Source organism: Amia ocellicauda, chromosome 5 (genome assembly GCF_036373705.1).
Source record: "Amia ocellicauda isolate fAmiCal2 chromosome 5, fAmiCal2.hap1, whole genome shotgun sequence".
Classification (NCBI taxonomy): Eukaryota; Metazoa; Chordata; class Actinopteri; order Amiiformes; family Amiidae; genus Amia; species Amia ocellicauda.
In genome coordinates, this window is record NC_089854.1 from 21,919,712 (window position 1) to 21,939,027 (window position 19,316).

Below are 19,316 nucleotides of genomic sequence, written 5' to 3' on the forward strand. Positions count from 1 at the left end.
CCATGCAATTCCCATTAAAACCTCAACAAAGTGTACCGCCAACAATTCAGTACCACAGGGGTCACACTCGCCGACGTGGTGCAGTCCACGGCACTTGACTCGCACTTCCGTTTCAAGCCTAGCAATTCACGTTTAACCTCAAAGGAGATTCCTATGACAGTGCACAGATTATGGAGATTAATTAGAGATACTTAAATAAGATGCAGTAGTTAAAAGCAATGACTCTCCAAGGCACGTTTCTGCATTTCCATCCTTCCCCCGTCTGATGTGGGAATACGGGTGGACGGGAAATGCCAGCCCCTGCCATCCTGCTAAGCGATTAAAGATACTACCGGCTATTACCAGCTTTACTCACCGAGGGGTTGATAAGCAAAGGCTACCGAACTTCACTCATAAAGGGGGGTTCTATTGCCTATTGCAAGACCGATGCATCATTTACAAAGGTGGAAGGAGCTGGGGGACAGAGCCCACCGAGTCTTTCTGGAAACACCGTCCACCGATGACCGGGAACACTCTCCGTGCAATGCCAAACAGCACCAGTTAAGTGGGACAACCACAAACTAAATAACTATACATTTAAATGAAATGCAATGAACTGGTAGAAAAATCCCACCCTCGGACAAAACAATGCAGCGTTCACTGATCTCTCCCGCTGTGCCACCGCCGCTCACCAGACCGATAAACACGGGGCAGTGACCAAACTAGTCCGACGAAGGAACAGAGGAACAAGATGGCGCGAGGCAGCCACACCCCAGGACACTATAAATACCGGGGACAAGGCCGGGGACACATATGGTCAGAGCTGGGCTACACTACATGCATGTACAAACACACAGAAGCACAGCTGTCTTCTCAGTTAAGTTCCTTATTACATAAATGCCTATTGCCACATTCGCTGCTCATGATGGTCTTATAATTACAAATATGAACATCTACTCCTTAATGGACTGAGCAACGTCACAGTAACCCGATGGGTTTGGTTAACCAAAAGAATGTAATAAATAAAATCTCTCTCTCTATATAAATATGTTTGAGATGTGTGTGGCTGTTTTAAAAGCTATCCAGAGCCTTAGGGCTTCTGTAACCAACTGCAGCATCTAACGGTATCCAAACACTGTAATTAGAGGTTTCTTATATAATCAAGGTGGCAAACACTTCTCTTCTTTGGTTGCACAATTATCAACAAATGAGTTTCTCAACTGTTTGCTAGCAATGATATTAACACATATAATAATAATAATAATAATAATAACACTGATGCAGCTGGGGGAAAAACATCCACCACGTCAGTGCAGCAGTAGACCAGAAGCACAGAGAGAATGAAACAACTCAGATTTGAGATGGCACTAACCAATCAGTGCCACACGTTTCGCATACACACACAAAAGAAAGCATAATTGCTACACACACTAATCAGTCTGCACAACCCAACTTGTCCTTTATACAATATTAATTTATAGCGCGTTTGTAAACGTTACTGCTACTAAGGACATACGAAAGTAAATTAGCTTTTAATTAGATTGCAATTCATGAAATCCGACGCAAAGTGTTGATGTAATTAATTGAATGTGAAATTGCAAATTAATCCGATGCGAAATTACAATGCGGCAAGCTATGGAATAATGTTATCTGACATGACACTGTGTAAATACGATGCACTTTATGGATGTGCACGAGGGAAAGAGAATAAAAGTGAATGAAAAAAGCAAAACAGACGTGAATTAATTAATTTCCTTAACCCATTAAAGAGCATCAGGCGGACATGTTGCCTTTCAGCCCATTTCTTCAAGTCCAGAATAAAAAGCAGATTTTAAAAATGTGGAAATTCATCTAATGTAGTTAGGGTTTGGCGTCGTGTTTTCTGTATGCGTCTCATGGCTGCCGAGGCTGAAAAGTTAACCATATGCTTCCCACCATGTTGTGAGAAAGCCTTATTCATTGACAATGTGCGTGAAAACAAGTCTAGACTTAGTGGTCAATCCCTGCAGCATGACAAGGCAGTTTGAAACATATTTCAGAGAAGCCTGCTTTGTTTTAGACTGACCACAGGAAGGACAGCAATAATACACAGACAGGAAAGCACAATCTACAAAATCTACCACCAGCAGTCTAACAATTGCCCACCCAGCTTCATACAAAATTTCTCTGCCTTCACGACGACATATTCCATAAAAAGGCATCAGTTTGCTCTTGCAGTGGCTGTTGCCGAAGGATACATTCCTCCTTGCTGGCCGTTCTGTTGTCAAGATCCATTTTGCCAAGGCAACGAAAATAAATAAGCCCTCCTCTGCCCAGCCAAACGTTCTGCGGGAATCCCACCCCCTCCACAGCCTTCCCGATTGAAGCATCCAAGACCTCGTGGCCCCCGAGTTAATGGATGCTCCGGCTCGCGTCTGCCAAATGAGTTCCTTCTCCGCGAGGCCGTCTGGAAATCGCTGTAAGTCACGGCCCTGTAATGCGGAAAAGCGGACGGCTGGACCCAGGCTGTTTCAATGCATGCAAATCGGGGGCATGGGAGTTAATTCGGCGGCACCCAGGTCTTTCTCATTTTCATACATATACATATTCCGATGGCTGACTTAACCCATTGCAGATCGGAGCCTTGGCACTTTTTTAAATCAACACTTGAGTGGTTGTAGTGACTGGACTAAAAATCACAGAATATACAAATTTAGGAGACGTAGTTAAAGAGTGCCAAGGCCACGGATCGTCACATAGCGTTTTGGCAACTGTGGGGGCAACGTGGTCCCCTCGGCAGCCGAATACACAACATCTCTATCGCAATACGACAGCTGACAGTTGAAGGGAAATTCTGGCAAATACACTTTGATTGCCTGTCCTTTTGATCCTGATAAACAAACTGTTCGGCGGGCGCAGCGCAAGCTCAAGCTGTTGTGAAGTAACACAGCGCGGAGCTGCCGAGGAGAGCTTATGGGAAAAACTTCAGCTTGGTATCCGTTTGAGGTTAACGATGAACATTTATCTGCAGTCAATACCAGGGCACTCGATAGAGAAATTTCGGAAGTGGATCGTGTAATACAATGATACATCTCCTAAAGCTTTAATGAATGTACTTTTTGTTGCGGGTTTTATTTCGGATATTGTGCTGCATTCGCAAGACACTGGGTGGGGGAAGGTGGCGCAGACACGGGAGCTTGTTTTATCAGCAGACGGGGAAATCTTCAGAGGCCCCTGAGCAACACTTCACTGCAGCCAACACAGAGCATTTAATCAGACAGGAAACCCGATGCATGTTCTCGCTCGCTCTTTCACACATCCCTCTCTCTCTTCATGCCTGATTATCTCTCCTTCACCATCCTCCTTTCTGGTCTCCTTTCTCTCCCCTTTTCAGACGATCATTTCTACCTCTGGCCTTGTTCACGGCTCTGTTTAACAAGCTCCGGTTCCTGTTTCAGAGGCATCTGTACCCAGCTGCACTCCTGGTACATTTCTTTCTACCTAATCTCTCCCTCTCCCTCTCCCTCTCCCTCTCCCTCTCTCTCCCCATGGTGGGCCTCCTCGGCACAGCAGTCAGAAGGCCAGTGTTGCTTACACTGCCGAGTCCAGCACAAAGTCACGTACTTTCCTCTTCGTAGAGAGGGGGGGCAAACGATATGAAACGGAATATACAAGTATTTAAAAAACAAAAAATAAAGCATCAGCTTAACTTAAGGTAATGGCATGTGTAATGCCAACTCAAAGAGAAGAAAACGGGCTGTTCGAAGTTAGAAGTTCACGACACGCTCACTGCTTGATTAAATCGACATGCTGCTGTAGATTACAATTTTAAACCAAGATTCTTGTCAAACAAAATGCTGCTTAGTGCACATACATGTCAAGAACAGGACGTTAAGCCCTCGTCACTGGGATTCAGCCAGACACCTCCTGACCGGACTCATTCAGAACCGATCCGAGGTGCACGCTGTAGGGTCACCCATGGGGGGAACCACGTTGACCCCAATTAAAGGGGATAACAGTTCAGAAAATGGCGTCAGTTTCGACTTCATTGCTTAACTGGCACACTGAAAAAAGCCATCACCACCACCTGAGCCAACAGAAACGCTGCCATTTACCAGCCTTGGCCCGAAGAGGCCCATTCGCCTATGCTGCCGGGCCTGGGGGGATCACCGCCCCTTCAAGAGAGAAGAGCCCGGTGCAGTGTCATTAGCAGATGCTCTAATGAGATTTATATCAGCCTGCCCTTCACAAGACATAAGCCTTGGACCCATCTGCTCCCCCAATTGCACCAGTGAGAGATCGACCCGTTCTTCCCCGAGGAGATTAATGGCCCTCCAGTGGAAAATTCCCCCATTAAAGGCTTTACCTGCCGCCCCTGTTCTTACATGCCCCCAGATTTCGACAATACCACACTCTCTCACACAACAAGCGCGCACACGCACGCTCATGTCTTCAAAACACGTCATGTCCAAAATTCGGAAAATAAATAACAAACAGGACAATATGTACTCTGTCGTGTTTTCCATTTCCCAGGTTGGCCCAGGTCTACGAACTGCGATTAATGAATAACTGACTCTCTTCCCATTGCGATGAAGCACAGAGACAGAGGCCGGATAAAGCCTCCAATCTCATCGTTACCTGAACCGCAATAAACGCTGAATCTAAATTTTGCTTTCAAGTAAGGTTGTGAAGCTCACTGTGGCTGTTTTGTGTCTTTATTGAATAATTCGTTGCATCGAGTCCAGTTAGAGTTAAAATGGAGGAAGCACCAGTCCTCTTGCTGTCACTGAGCACAGCCTAGTGGACACGGTGGGCAGGAAGTGACCTCGCGACACAGCTGGAGGAGAGCGACTCAGTGTTGCTCAAGGCCAACAGACACTTGACAAAGTCACAGTAGACTGAGTGGGAGCAGCTCCAAAACATGAGGGCTGCGGCGTCTGGCCAGCCATCGAAAACCGAACTGCGTCGGGCCCAAACTCAATTAGCTCTTTTGGATTGAGTTAACACTTCTCTGATGATGTGCTAACCCAATCAGCACTGGTATTGCGCTCACATATCGCATCTCTCTCTGTGGATTACCCCAGGGTAGAGAAAAGGATAAAAGAGTCAGACAGGCCAAACAAAAAGGTGTGTGTGTGTGTGTGTGTGTGTGTGTGTTGCCACGAACACAGACAACTTAATAAATGTGAAATAGATACTTCTCAAATATTTCACAGCTCTTTATCTCCATATACACACAGCACAAACAGGACACACACAGGAATTGCAGCACTCACCTTTGGTTTTCTGTTCAGCAGCCTGCAAAGCAAAGCAAAAAACAATTAGCATTCACATTCCTTATGGAAATTCGTCGCCATCTAAAAACTCCTATGCGAGGTTAAAGGTGGATCGATCCACATCGGCAGAGTCTAAAACCCATTAAAGGTGTGAAGAAGTCCACACTTAAACTGTATTACGGTTACAGCCACTACACACAATCCGGTTAGCCGGTAATATACCTCGCGCTGCTAATGCAGTTGTTATTGTGAAGTAGGTGAGAAACAATTGGCTTTCACAACGCGCTATTACACTTTCCCAACTCCGGGACTTGGGGCTACACCTGCCCCGACAGTAAAAACATTAATAAACATGGCATCTGAAATAAAGAGCACTGGCCTCGTAATCACTGCGAAACAGATTACATTAGCGCTGCGCTAAGAGAGAAAATAAAAAAGCACAATGGCTGCGCTGGTACCACACTCCGCTTAACGTACTAATCTGAGAGTAATAAAGTGCGAGAGCCCAGCCGCGTAGAAGTCCAGTAACTAATGCGCTGGTTAATTTAATAACCCCAGGGCTGTAAACAATCAGCTTCACCTGGACCACCATACCCCTCGCCCTCGCTCCATTAACTGAAGGGGATTTCCATCGGGAGGAAACTGAATTCCTGAAGCGGCAATCGACTCGAGAGGTAGCAAAGGAAAAGCAGAGGTACCACATTGAGCAGACAGAGAAGAAAGTGAATGCAAGAGAGAGGGGGAGGGAGTGGGAGAGAGAGAGAGAGAGAGAGAGACCCTGACCTTTTTCTGAGCAGCTTCCTTCTTTTTCTTTTCTTCTTGCTTTTTCTTTTTCTTTTCTTCCATCAAATGGTTCTCTCCTTGTGTTTCTTGCTTCTTCTCTCTACTGAAATCGAAACGGACGGGAGTTAAAACACACCAGGGAGACGAACCGATAAAACACCTGCGAATTCCCTTCCCACCCCGTTCACAGCTTGGTCTCCTGCCAGAGAGGTCCTTCGCACTTGAGTCTACAGTGGAGGAACAGGGTAATCTCAAACATGCTGCCTGCACTCTGTTTCTGGAGGTCACATCACCAAAAACAAACACAAACAAAACATGCCAGTACATTCTGCAGCTGGATAAAATTCATTAGAAATAGTAGGTCTTAGTCAGCATTGTCAGAAGGGCTAGAGAAACCAAGTAGCGGAGGATGACAGATGGGGACCATTACGGTTCAGCCTTCGAACGGACTAGGCACGTATGGTTACCCCACTGTGGACCCAGTGGAACCAGTCCCAGCCCGTGGACAACCAGTTCCATCATGAACCACACCCCTGTCTTGGAGTGGCAGGTTTGTCTAGGAACGCACTGCACTACTATTTACATAATTAATACTCTGCAGCATAGAAATAGATCTCAAAATAAATAAATACATACTTTTAGCATGACTACACATCTATAAACCGACTAAGGGCACCGAAGGGATCCCGGCACTGAAGAGACAGTGCCATTGTGTCAGGAAGGCAGTGCTATGCGCTCACCCTCATTGAGTTGAGGGTGATATTTCCAGAGGTCACAGCCCGGGCTTGGCATTTTACAGAGCGTGTGCAGAAGGTGTCCACGCTTGCGAAAGCATCACACACTGCCAGCCCCAGCCAATGCAAAGACATGCCAATACGATCAGGGGCATTTTTAGCAGCAGGGCTACATAAGCAAACAAGTCAGAGTCTGTACATTTTCAAAAAAGGAGTTCAATTGAGACACTGGGTGTAATTTATGTGCTTTTGGAGGATAGGTTTTCATATCAGGAGCGGTTTAAGTCTCTCGCCTTTTAAGATATTATGTTTACGGGGCATAATTACGGAGTTTCTTTTAAAAGGGGGATTTCCAACGGAAACATTTAAAAGAAAAGAAAGTGCTAAAAGACTATTGCATCTCTCAGGAACGAGCCAAAACACACATTAAAAATAACTTGTGTCACTATTATTTAAAACCAGTATTTTGATTATAATTACAATTTCACTATCAGCACATTTAGACAGAGGTCACAGCGAACACACAGAGAGAAAGAGAGATAGGAGAGAGGAGAGAGATAGAGAGGAGAGAGGAGAGAGAGAAGGCCAGGGGCCGGTGTTGGGATGCGAATAGAGAGAGAGAGGGCCAGGGACCTGTGTCTTGCGGTGCGTCAGCCCCTCTGTACCAGGCACCACAGCCCCGACCCACAGAAAGCATCGTTCCCAGTGGCCCGATGCGCTGCACATCATCACAGGAATTGCTGCCTATTGTTCAGGCCAGTCTGTAAAGCGAGGCCCATGCCTGCCCGCTACAATAGGGCCCATTGTGCCATCTCCCCCGCTGGGCAAGGAAGCGGCCCGATCCCAGTTAAACGTGCCTCACCCACAAGACAATGGGACTGGCTGACACTGAGGCATTGTACGAGTGAGGGGGGGACAAACAACAACAACAACAACAAAATGGTGTGAGTGCAGCAAACCTGTGCTGGCAGGAATGACAAACGAACCTCAGCATTCAGGTTGACAGAGTGCGGCGGAGGGGCTCAGTGAGGACGTGTCGGACCCCGAGTGATAGACAGCTCATTATCTACCCTTGTGTCCCCTAGGCTGCTTAATACACTGCCCCAGCCAGGCACCGTCACACAGGAACTCACTGGCCACGCACTTACTGTCGGAGTAAACTCACACACGCTCAATTCACAGAGCCCTCCTGTGCAGGGGCATCACAACACCACCCTGCCTCTGTGTGGGGTAATAGGGTATCTACTGTCGGCTCTGCGGTCTGGATCCGATCGGCCTTTTTTTATGTTTACGATTTACAAGCTAGAATGTTTCCAAACTATAGAGAGCTTTCAGTCATAAAGGTTACATCCCTGTTGTGGTTGTGTACCTTTACTGTAATCAAGGTAGAAAGGTTCAAAATCTCAACTAATGGGAGAGAGATGTCGTAGAAGGTAGTTTATAATAAATATATATATATTCATACATGTTAATTGGCTGCAGTATAGCAGACCCAGGCAGAGGTAATTTCAGGTAACATCTAAGATAAAAATAAAAAATAAAAAAAAGACTGTGTTCACTCCCTCAGCTGTGTGAACTATCAGGGACAGAAGAATTGCTTTTGAATTATCCTTACATCTAGCAGCAGGCAGAGAACGGCGCGGCTAATAAAACGCACGCCATATCTTCCACGCATCTCATCACAAAGGAGCAGATATTAAACAGCTGGATTAGCTCCCCAGCTCGCTCTCTCTCTCTCTCTCTCTCTCTCTCTCTCTTTTTAATGGAATGGGTAAATGAGACAATCTCAATGATTAAGCTGGAGAGATCATCATATTGCTCAGAAGATAAATTACGTGAATTTATCTGTACACGGAGGACCCATTCAAAACTTCATTCATCATCCGGCTCCGTCGGAGGAGTGACATGGGCAGGAAATGTGCCGAATTACATCGCACCGGGGGAAGCGCATGATCTCTACATTCAGAGCACCGTGCAACGTCTTTCGGGTGTTGTAGTTTACATAACACCATACACTAGAGCTTTAAATATTCATATGATTCACACTCTCTCTTGCACTGGTTAAAATCAAGGTGAACTGATCTAAGCCCCTGAGGAAGTGAAATTATACATCGAAGCTGGCAGTCTATATTATGGAACCTACACAGAAAAACAAACAGGTTGTCAGTTGCCTACGGAAACAAAACTGGAAGTGTGTCCTCAGATGACTTGCACTTGCTTTAACACCTTTTACGAGGATGATAGTTTCAGGACTGACACAGCGGGATCTGAAAGGGGGAAAATGACATCTGTTACTAGAATCTTCTCAACGTCCAACTGGGCGATTCATCACCTTGCGGTTTTGGGTGAACGGTTATTCTTAGACCACAGCCTGCTTTCCAGTGAAACATGGAGTTGGCGTGTGTGCAGTTCAGATATCTTGACCAAGATGCTCGGATTATATTTGTAGGGAAGATGACTGAGATGACCGTGAAAGAAACTGGCATAGGGGTTCCCGGGTCGAGCACGGTCTACGCTAGCCGTTAGAGAAAACCTCCTCTTGCCTGATCCCTCAGTGAAGACGTACACAGCCACGGTGCTGTAAAAACGACTTGGCAGCAGCAGCTGTCCATGCATTGTTCAACCCCGAAGTCTGTGCCAGGATGCCTGCTAAATGCAGTGATGTGGGAGACACGAGGGCTCTGGGTTACGTGAGGTTGACATGTCAACACCGAAGGCCATCGGCTCACTTCACGGCTGCGGGGGAAAGACACTGGCAGCCCGAGGCATGTGTCAGTCTAGGCTGACCCTCATTTGCCAAAACTAAAAAAAACAGCAATTAGACAGCAGCCTTGACTGGCACACACACCGAGTCGCCCACAAAAGACAGAAACAAAGAACGCGGCACGGTCTCTAATGGAGGGCAGGAATAAAAAGAGCAGGCGACCGGAGCTGGAAAACGAAGATGGTGGAGTGAGAGGAGAGGAGCAAGGGGGAGGCACAGCGGCGAGCTCGTTTGTGAGGAGCTCATGCCACCTTTAGTCATGGAATACGTATGTGCATTTCTCCGCGTCTCGGAGAGGAGGGGAGGGGGGGAGACGAATGAAACGAGCGGGCCGTGTGCAGAGCTAGACGCTCTGGGCAGCGGGCCAAAAATGCCAGCGCTGCAAGACAGACGGAGCACCGCATTCCCCCCCGAGCCCTCCGGGTAGCAACAGCACAGAGAGGAGGTCTGCGGCCACCGTCAGTGTCACCCCGGCTCTCCTGTTAGAGAGATTTCCAGAGCTATCACGTACACAACAAATCCGGGGTATCCAGTGACCCGGCACATGAACCCGGAACAGGCGGGATGAGAGAAAACAGAAGAGGGGGAAAAAAAGGACAGAACAAAACAAAAAACAGTAGAGGTACCGAAGTCAGTCTGTGAATAAAGCAATCCAGAGCCAGTCATTTCAAAATCCTTTCTGGATCAGAAAACTGCACTGTCCAAAAATATTTAACCCCTTTCTCAACGGTACTGCTTGGTATCCACCGCGCTCTTTAACCAACACAATGACAAACAAGGGGAAACAATGTTTCAAATCTGCTTCCTGGCACCCAAAACAAAAATATTTCTAAAAATAGGACCGTCGCTAATAAGTCATCATTACTAAATCATTCAGCAAAGAATTTATTTCTCTGAAACTTAAAGTATGTGTAAACGAAAATCACTTTCCTTTACTGTATTGGTAACACTTATTTTGGTTAAAATTCTGTAAGATCTAAAACACTCAATGCTTTTTTAGGATACTCCAATATTAGTCACACAAGGCCTGATTCATGTAATTTAGACGCAAAAGTGGAAAATTACAGAACTTAAAAGCAGATCCTGTATGATCTAATAGTAAATGCTGCAATACAGTATTTTTAAAAATGACTTCATTTTTTTTTTTTCTTTCAATGAATGACGACACAAAATCCTATCCCATCCTACATCCAATGTAGATGTATGTGGCATGAGATAGATATACCGCACAAGAGAGGACTATGTGACTTGACATCTCCTTTGACAGGTTCAGGCAGAAGGTACTTTCTCTTCACCACGTCTGGGGGAAAACGATGCACAGATCTCAGACACACACAGTTAATCTGCACACTAAACCACAAGCACGGTGACATTATAGGTCTGTCCGTCTTAAATCTGAGATGTATCAGACTGTACAAGCTGTGAAAGTGTGACAGTATTACACTTATAAGACATAAAAGTTACTCATGCCTATAAAATTGAAAGCAAGTAGCAAAAAGGCCAGTATTCACAAAAGAGCCAACCTTTACTCAGTGAAAAAATAAGAAATCAGGACACTATGGAAGCACACAAGGGCTGAAGTGCCAAAGGACCAGCCAGGAGACCAGCAGTCCACTTCAAGACACAAGGATACTTCATCCACTACAGACATCTATAGCTCTGTGCTGGATGGAAGACAGTCTGACTTGGGAGAAACACACATTATGAGGCAGACGGAGGAGATCACTGGGGAATTTCCAAAAGCCTTTAAATCCTACTACTGACAAAAAAATATATAGGTCATTGTCTTGAAATTTCCCAAGTCTCACTTTGGCAGGGCTTCTGATCCTGAGAGAGAAGAATTGGTGTTTTATTCCTTCATGAAACAATTAATGCGCATTAAGGATAATAGTTGTTAAAAAAATTCAATAACTGAACTAATCGTTTAAAGAAATCAGTCTCCACAGGCTAAAAATATTCCAGCACGATCACTGCATCACTGATCATTTTTTCACTGAGCGCAGTTGATAAAAAAATAAATACACAACAACTAAATTAAATCAAGCCACTTAACGGAAACAAAACATTAAAACAATACTATAAATAAGAAGACTAATTAATATTGTAAAAAAGCAGCCGTCTGTAAGCAGCCTTTTCAACACAGGGACCTGTCAATCAAACCCACCAACAAAAGTGTTGCCTGACAAGAGGTAGAGCACGTGAAATACTGGGACAGGATTCTCTTTAAATCTCAAACAAAGCGGTAAAAAAGCTGAACAACTGGGAACTGTTTTAGTGGGGGGGAAAGTGCTGGAGAAGAATGATTCTCCTCGTGCGTACGTGCCTTCAAAGAGAAAAGCGCAGAAAAATAACAAAACAAAGGCGAGGGATACAACATTTTTCCAGCGATGCTAAATCCCGGGTGCAGGCAGCACAATGTACAAGGCCGGGACTGAAGGAAGTCCTCCCCTGCTGTTAGTTAAACCGATTATTATTTTTGCACCGCGTTAAACTAGACGCTGATTACAGGGAATTACGGATATACACACATGTGCAGAAACATACACCCCCCCCACCCCCTTACGCTCGGTGCTGTGTTGTGAGACGAGGTTATACAAAAAAAAAAAAAAAGGGGAATCACAAGAACAAAGTCAAATGAAAATAAACCAACTTGGCACACTAAAGAAAGGCCCACGGCTTCCCAAAATGCAACACCCAGAGGCAGAGCTGTGGCCGCCGTGGAGGAGAGGCCTGAGTGAGTGTGTAGCGAAGGGAGGGGGACGACAGCAACACAGCAACACAACAAGATGTGACACCCTAAATGGAAAATAGTAATTGCTGTTCAGTTTGCACCAGATCAACAGAAAGATACTAGTATTTATTTTATGTAAATCAACCACAAACATGCGTCTAATCAGATTAAAGTCATGTATAGTTCTTCACTTTTAAATGGACAAACTACTGTGTGTGTGTGTGTGTTCCACTGGACAATATACCATCATCTGGGGGGAGGAAGTAGTTCTTAAACAAGATAAGGTGCTAGACTAAATAAGAACTTTTGGCCGATCCGCAAACATCTTATGACAAACTTTCTCACAACTGTTTCTATTTATTGGTAGTAGGAAGTGGGCTGCAATAAAATAAGGTGCAATACAGCTGTCAAACAAATGTGTAATTTGCGAATCTTGGGTAGGTCGGGGGATTGATTGGTTCGAGGCCCTAGTCAGTTGCGAATCACTTTCCAACAGAGATCGGTCTCACTTAGACTTCAAGTATCATCTGTTCTCTGATTAACAATTTTGATTTGATATTTTTTAATTACAGCTTTGTTATTGGTTTCCTATCCCCCCATCCTGCCAGGGCAATCTGAAGCTCCTTCATGAACTCCTACAAGATCAGGGTAATCGACCGATCCAGTCAGCTGAGACAGCGCTGCTCTAAAGTGGTTGTTTGCTGTTGCTCTTTATTGATTACTGATCGTCATGCAATCCAAGACTGAGTTAATTTCTGCTCTCATGATTGAATTGACCTCCCCATTTTCTGCTGATGGATCAATATTTATACAGTACATCTTCGGTACTGACTTGAGACACGCAATTAAGATGCATTTGCCTAAATATGGATAAATAGAGGCTGTGCTGATGGGTTTCATGAGCAAAGTCCTTTCACATTGGAGGGCACAAAAACAGTCACAGGTGCCCAGTAAGACTGTAAGACTCCGCTGTTTTCTACTACAGCTCGGCTCCTTACAAATCAAATGAGTGTTCAGTCTGCAGCTAAATTTATTCACTGCGAGTGAAGACGGGAGATTTACAGCGGTCGGACCACCCACCCTTCTACTCAGGGTTGTCTGGGGGCACCGCGATCACACGGTTTGCCCTGTAAAACAGTGTTTCAGAAAGGGGGATTGGTATTCAGTTGTTAAAAATAAACAAATATAAACTCTAAACTATTCTGCAGTCCCAGAATAAAGCTAGTTGAATTTTACTTTGAATTAATCCTGAAGCTGTTTAGTGTCAATGAAGTATCTGCTAATTAAAATCTGGTTTCATCGAATGCATTCGCCACAAAGGAAATAAGTATGTGCTTTATCAGAAGCACAATGAGCTCAGTTATTCCAGCTCAATTTTTTTTTGGATAACTATCTTATTAAACAATTAATGTTTTAACGTACAAAGCCTCTGCAAAGAACTGTCACAGTGACCGAGGCCTGGACCAGTTCAGATGTTCAGCCCACCCACCAATCACAAATTAAAAACACTAGTGGATGGTTTGCCCCAGATAGAAGGAACAAGTCTTTCAAACTAAAAACTCATATCAAGGTTTTCTTTATTCTAATTAGTGATTGGCCCAAGTCTGGGTTTTAATTTAATCCAGGCCTTTAACTCAAAGCACTAAATCTTCTAAAGCATTCAAAGCTTAATACACAATAAGTCTGCAAACAAGATGACAAGCTATTTCTTTATTCAATCACATTTTCAATAGGAATCAAAAGTAGATTCAGATTTTAAGGAGAGGCCATCATCAACATTTCACACTGATAAATGTAAGGCAGACAAACTAAAGGACAGTGAAGCAGCCATTTAATATCCTAAGTGATCCCAAGACAGCAGGGATGCACTAGATTTACAGGACTGCCTGAACGCCTCCGACTCGGCTGCGTACTTCAGGGAATCAACCGTCAACATCACTGTGGGACACGGCAGACCTCAGCACAGCCACTAATTGGGTCAGGCCCTCAACTAAACTTGAGCAATGTTGTTGTCCCCCAACCTCAGTTTTCCACAAAAAAAAAATATAAAGCCTTACACTGGGTATCATTTTTACTAAGCAGCATCAAGTCCTTTTTCTCTTTTTATTGACCTCCACCCTCGAGTCAAAGTTCACAAGCAGCAGCATCAATCCTCCTGCTAATTACTTCTCTCTGGAGTTCAGAAAACCTGTCACACAAGAGCCCGCTGCCTCAGAAGAAGAAATACATTTACACAACCTTTTAAGATGCAGGTGCCACCTGTGAAAAGTCCACCATAACCACAAGTTGGCCGAGCGCGCCTCCTGTTGTACAACTAAACACATGGGCAATCACACACCATGCACAAACGTCTGAAACCACAATTTAATGCTCAACCTAGTAAAAGGCACTACACACAAAATGCTCCCCACATCAAGGGGTTTGTGCACAACTCCAAGAGAGGAGATCTGAATTTGTACATTAGGCAATTTGTTTTTCTCTCTCATTTTTTAAACCTACTGCACACAGACTGCTTTAAAGGCTTCAGTCCTGACAGGGGCCACTGACCCAGCGAAGGAAGCAGGACCCTGACAGCTGTGCGGTTCTCCGGAGGAGTCTTTGTAAAGCTGATTAATAACTGTAACACATTAACTAACCATGAGGCCGATAGGTTGACATAAATGTCACACTGGTGAATAAGCACGTTAGCACGCTGAACCAGATCTCGACAGATTTGATTGTGCCTGGCTTTGATGTGGAGATGGAGACAATGCCAGGGTGACAGGTATCACAATGCACTGTATATAGGGGCAGAAAATGATGTACTGTAGTTATGCAGAAAGAAAACATTTAAAAGAGCCCCATTTATGGATATGAGGAGAAGGGAATGTGATCTAAAGAGGCAGGCTTGTCCAATCAAAGCCCTTCTGAATCGCTCCAATGGCACGAGAGGGGTGATAGTCCAACTGCTCCACGGGACTAAACATCCACACCTTTGGGTTTGGTTTGGTGTGAGGTCTAAATTAAAAATCTCCTAGAAGAATGTGAAACCTAAACAATACTGCAAGTATTTGTTTATTTATTTGTGTTCAAACACCAAGAAGCAACACCATTTATGAGCCGGGCAAATAACCTTCATCTGCTAAAACCCCTATTTGGCCAAAACCTCAGTTTCCAAAGGGGCTGTTTTTACACAATCGCTTTTTCCCCAGCTGCAGGCTTTTCAAACCCCAATCGAGCACCACCATTCATTTCTGCCAGTACACATCACTTCCCTCCTAGTATGTGCCGACAGAGAGAAATACAGCTGGCAATAAATGAGCATTTAATAAGAGGAAGCTGTTGACCAACATCTGACCACAGGCGGGGAATGATGCCCCAGAGATGAAGGGAGAGTTCTGCAATTGCAAGAGGTCACATTTGTATTCGCAGGACTGCCTGGCAGACCACAGGGAAAGAGTCCCCATACTAACTAGTGGTGTGATGTTATTAATGTGATTGATTGAATGGTTTGTTTGTATGTGCGCTTGCTTTTGGCTCTTGTTGACACAACCCCTGCAGCAGATGTTCTTCAAATGCAGCCACTATGCAATTATGAATCAGGTAAATCGCACACTGACAGAACACATTTTTTTTTAAAGGATCCATTGATTGTGTGCTGGGTATTATTAGGATGTGAGGTTTTCCTGCATTTTCCAAAGTTCAATCAGGGATTCATAAACTTCATGTACATAATGAATGCTAAGTGACTTCTGTCCAATTAATACGGCTCTGTGGATTGGCACGGATTTCCTTCAAGGGGCTGCATCCTGATCAGAGCCGTGTTAGTGTTCAAATGTTCATTTGAGCAACATCTCGCTCCGACAGGGCTAGTTTACATTCTGGACTGTATTTATTCATATTATTTTAGTTGGATATCTCACATGCAACATTTACACCAATCGATCGATAGTATTGGCGACGGACGGCAGCATTTTGTTTCTGTCCACCAAATATACAGTGGTTGCATCTGAAGGTCACCGTCTGCAGGGCTTCACGCCGTGAGTCTGTGCGTTTCAGCTGTGCTTGGCTGTTTTTGTAAAGATGCCCCAACTAAAAAGGTCTACTTTAAAATAACAGTGTGGACGTTGCATTGCTGAGAGAGCGACCAGAAGGTCCTGCCCTCGACTGGCTGCCTGTATGCGGGGGCTGGAGAGAGAGAGAGAGAGAGAGAGAGAGAGAGAGAGAGAGAGAGAAGAGAGAGAGAGAGAGAGAGAGAGATGGGGTTTGCAAGGAATTTTCCGCCTCAAAATGGAGCTGTAAAGCGAACCGATTCCCAGATTTCATGGCCAGGAGAGCCGGTTATTTGTGCCTCGTCTTTAAAGTCGTCATTTCAACAGCGCAGGTCAATTCTTATATATGCACACGCACACACATGCATATGTTTTGATCAATCGCAGACATGCAACCAAGACTGCCCAACAACGACGGGCTCCACCACAATGAAAATCCCTCGAATGAGCAGCACTGAGCCGCCTGGGCACATCCAGTCATGTCAGGGGCATCGCTGTGCGATACGACCGTATAAACAGCAACGTCCCGCTGTCTTACAGTACAACCACATTCACACATACAACTTGGAAGCCATCACCACACGAACAGGGCTGCGATGAGATTTCGTAGCCCCCGTGTACGCATGTAGTAAGCATGTATCCATGTCAGTAACACTGCCCAGAAACAGAAACAACGGGGCGTGCGGAGCGAAAGTCGTGGCTGGAGGCAGACGGAGTTACACAACCCCAACACAAGCCCACACCAGCACAGAAACAGCCCGCCTCCTGCAGCAGCACAGACATGTTTTCCGGGCATCCAAGCGGGGAAAGGCTCTTACCTTTTCAGTCACTGCTCGCCTAGCTTGGGCAGCTCGGGGTTGAGAAGACGAGCGCAGGAAAGCCGTCCTTTCGGAAAAGTACCCGTAATGTGACAGCAGGACTCGCGTAGCTCAGCGCCGTGCGGCCGCCCGGGACTAAACAGCAGCGAAGCGAGTGGATCCAGACTGGACGCGGTCGTAGTTGTGGTTTTCAATTCGCAAAATCCAGAGAGGGGTGCAGTGACACGAAAACAGCAGGAGACAGAAGAGAAAAACACACACAATCCCAACAAATGTTTATTTCTGAAAGCAAATCCACTGTAGCTACACTGGAGAAGGGAGAGCAACGGACAGGCAGTTTCTCAGCTGTTTGTCTACTGAATGCACGTCGAGACACCGACAACGACGCTGGTTTCTTTCTTTTTTTTTTAAAGTGCAAAAAAAGGAAATGTTTTGTTTTTGTGTATTGGCTTTTCAGGCGCAAAACGCGACTCTTATATCCGAGAGAGGGGATTCGTGCGCAGTCCGATTCGTGCAGCAGGACGTCTCTCCCAGATCCCCATGGACAAGAGCAGTATTATGAACAGTAATCACAACAACAGCGCAGCGCTCAGTGAGGTCTCGGTAACGGTGCTCCAGCAGCCATTTTGTAGTAACTGACAACAGCGGCTCGCCTCGCAGCCCGCCTCGCACCGGAAGTGGCCCCCCGGCCCCCGGCTGCGGGCCACGTGACCCCTCCGAGCGCGGGCTGCCTCGCGCCGGCCCCGCCCCGCCGTTGCCGGGACAACCGCGGCCCGGGCCAGCCTCGCTCTCGCTCTCTCCCGGCCGCGGAAAGGGAGTTTAGTCGGCGGCGAGCGGCGTGCGGTGTGCGCTCAGGTGGAGGAGGGGGTGTTTTCCCGGAGTGCGACCCACGCATTGCAAAGAACAAGTATTCCTATGCACCTCCCTCCCTGGAAAGAAATAAAGGAAAGTGTCTATTTAACATATAGCGTCACAGATCTCTCTTATCTAGCGCTTTGGGCTCTTTACCCATCCCCCCAAATATGTTACGTATATATATATTTTTTAAAACGACCTTGCAAAACGGCTTTTGTTTCTGGAGCTGTTCAGAGCATGCACAGGTGATGGTTCATTTCATCCCACAGCTAATACGAGTCCAAAGCCTCCAGCGTTGACTGCATGCGCGCGCTGCTACAGCACGATGCAATAGCACGTGCTCACCAAAAGGGGGCACACCTATAGTTTCCAGAAAATCCAATTTGGGAGCATCAGTTATGTATACAAAATATTGCATACACACACACACACACACACACAAAAGTACTGTCAGACTTAAATACGAATTATCTGTGTGTTGTCTTTTGATCGCTTCATAGTGTCAGTGTAATCTAGATTTTAATACAATATTCACACAACTGGAATACATCTTTTTTGTTTGTATTTTAAGGTGTTTTTTTTTTTTTTTTTTACTTAAACCCAAACACACGCAAAGTTCTATAAACACAGCAATCAGAACCCACTTCTCCCGATCCCCTTGAACAGAATGAGGTGACTGCACCCCTCTGGGTCCCCCGGACGTGCCGGACACTGAGGCCCCTTTCATTCAGCGCCATCCTTTCTTATGGAAATGACTGCACGTTCGGAGGAAGTAGCTCAATCCAGCTGTAAGACAAGGGATGGAAGTATCTGTCCACTTTACAGACACCTCCTGCAGACCTGATGGGGCTGAAGTGGCATTAGAGTGTGTTCTGTGCCCAGGGCAGGGATATATGATCTACAGTGAGGGAAAAAAAGTATTTGATCCCCTGCTGATTGTGTACGTTTGCCCACTGACAAAGAAATGATCAGTCTATAATTTTAATGGTAGGTGTATTTTAACAGTGAGAGACAGAATAACAACAAACAAATCCAGAAAAACACATTTCAAAAAAGTTATGAATTGATTTGCATGTTAATGAGGGAAAGAAGTATTTGACCCCTTCGACTTAGTACTTGGTGGCAAAACCCTTGTTGGCAATCACAGAGGTCACACGTTTCTTGTAGTTGGCCACCAGGGTTGCACACATCTCAGGAGGGATTTTGTCCCACTCCTCTTTGCAGATCCTCTCCAAGTCATTAAGGTTTCGAGGCTGACGTTTGGCAACTCGAACCTTCAGCTCCCTCCACAGATTTTCTGTGGGATTAAGGTCTGGAGACTGGCTAGGCCACTCCAGGACCTTAATGTGCTTCTTCTTGAGCCACT

At 45.5% G+C, this 19,316-nt stretch overlaps 1 protein-coding gene across 1 annotated transcript in view; it reads right to left on the reverse strand.

Annotated features, from left to right (window-relative positions):
- Positions 1-17,754, reverse strand: part of LOC136749779 (trinucleotide repeat-containing gene 6C protein) — a 53,130-nt gene extending 35,376 nt beyond the window's left edge. The window contains exons 1-3 of the mRNA XM_066704313.1: positions 17,096-17,754; positions 6,018-6,120; positions 5,235-5,256 (exon numbers count right to left, since the gene is read on the reverse strand). Coding sequence (XP_066560410.1) covers positions 5,235-5,256; positions 6,018-6,080 — 85 coding nt within the window. The 5' untranslated portion in view covers positions 6,081-6,120; positions 17,096-17,754. The remainder of the gene's footprint in view (positions 1-5,234; positions 5,257-6,017; positions 6,121-17,095) is intronic.
- Between the last annotated feature and the right edge of the window lie 1,562 nt (positions 17,755-19,316).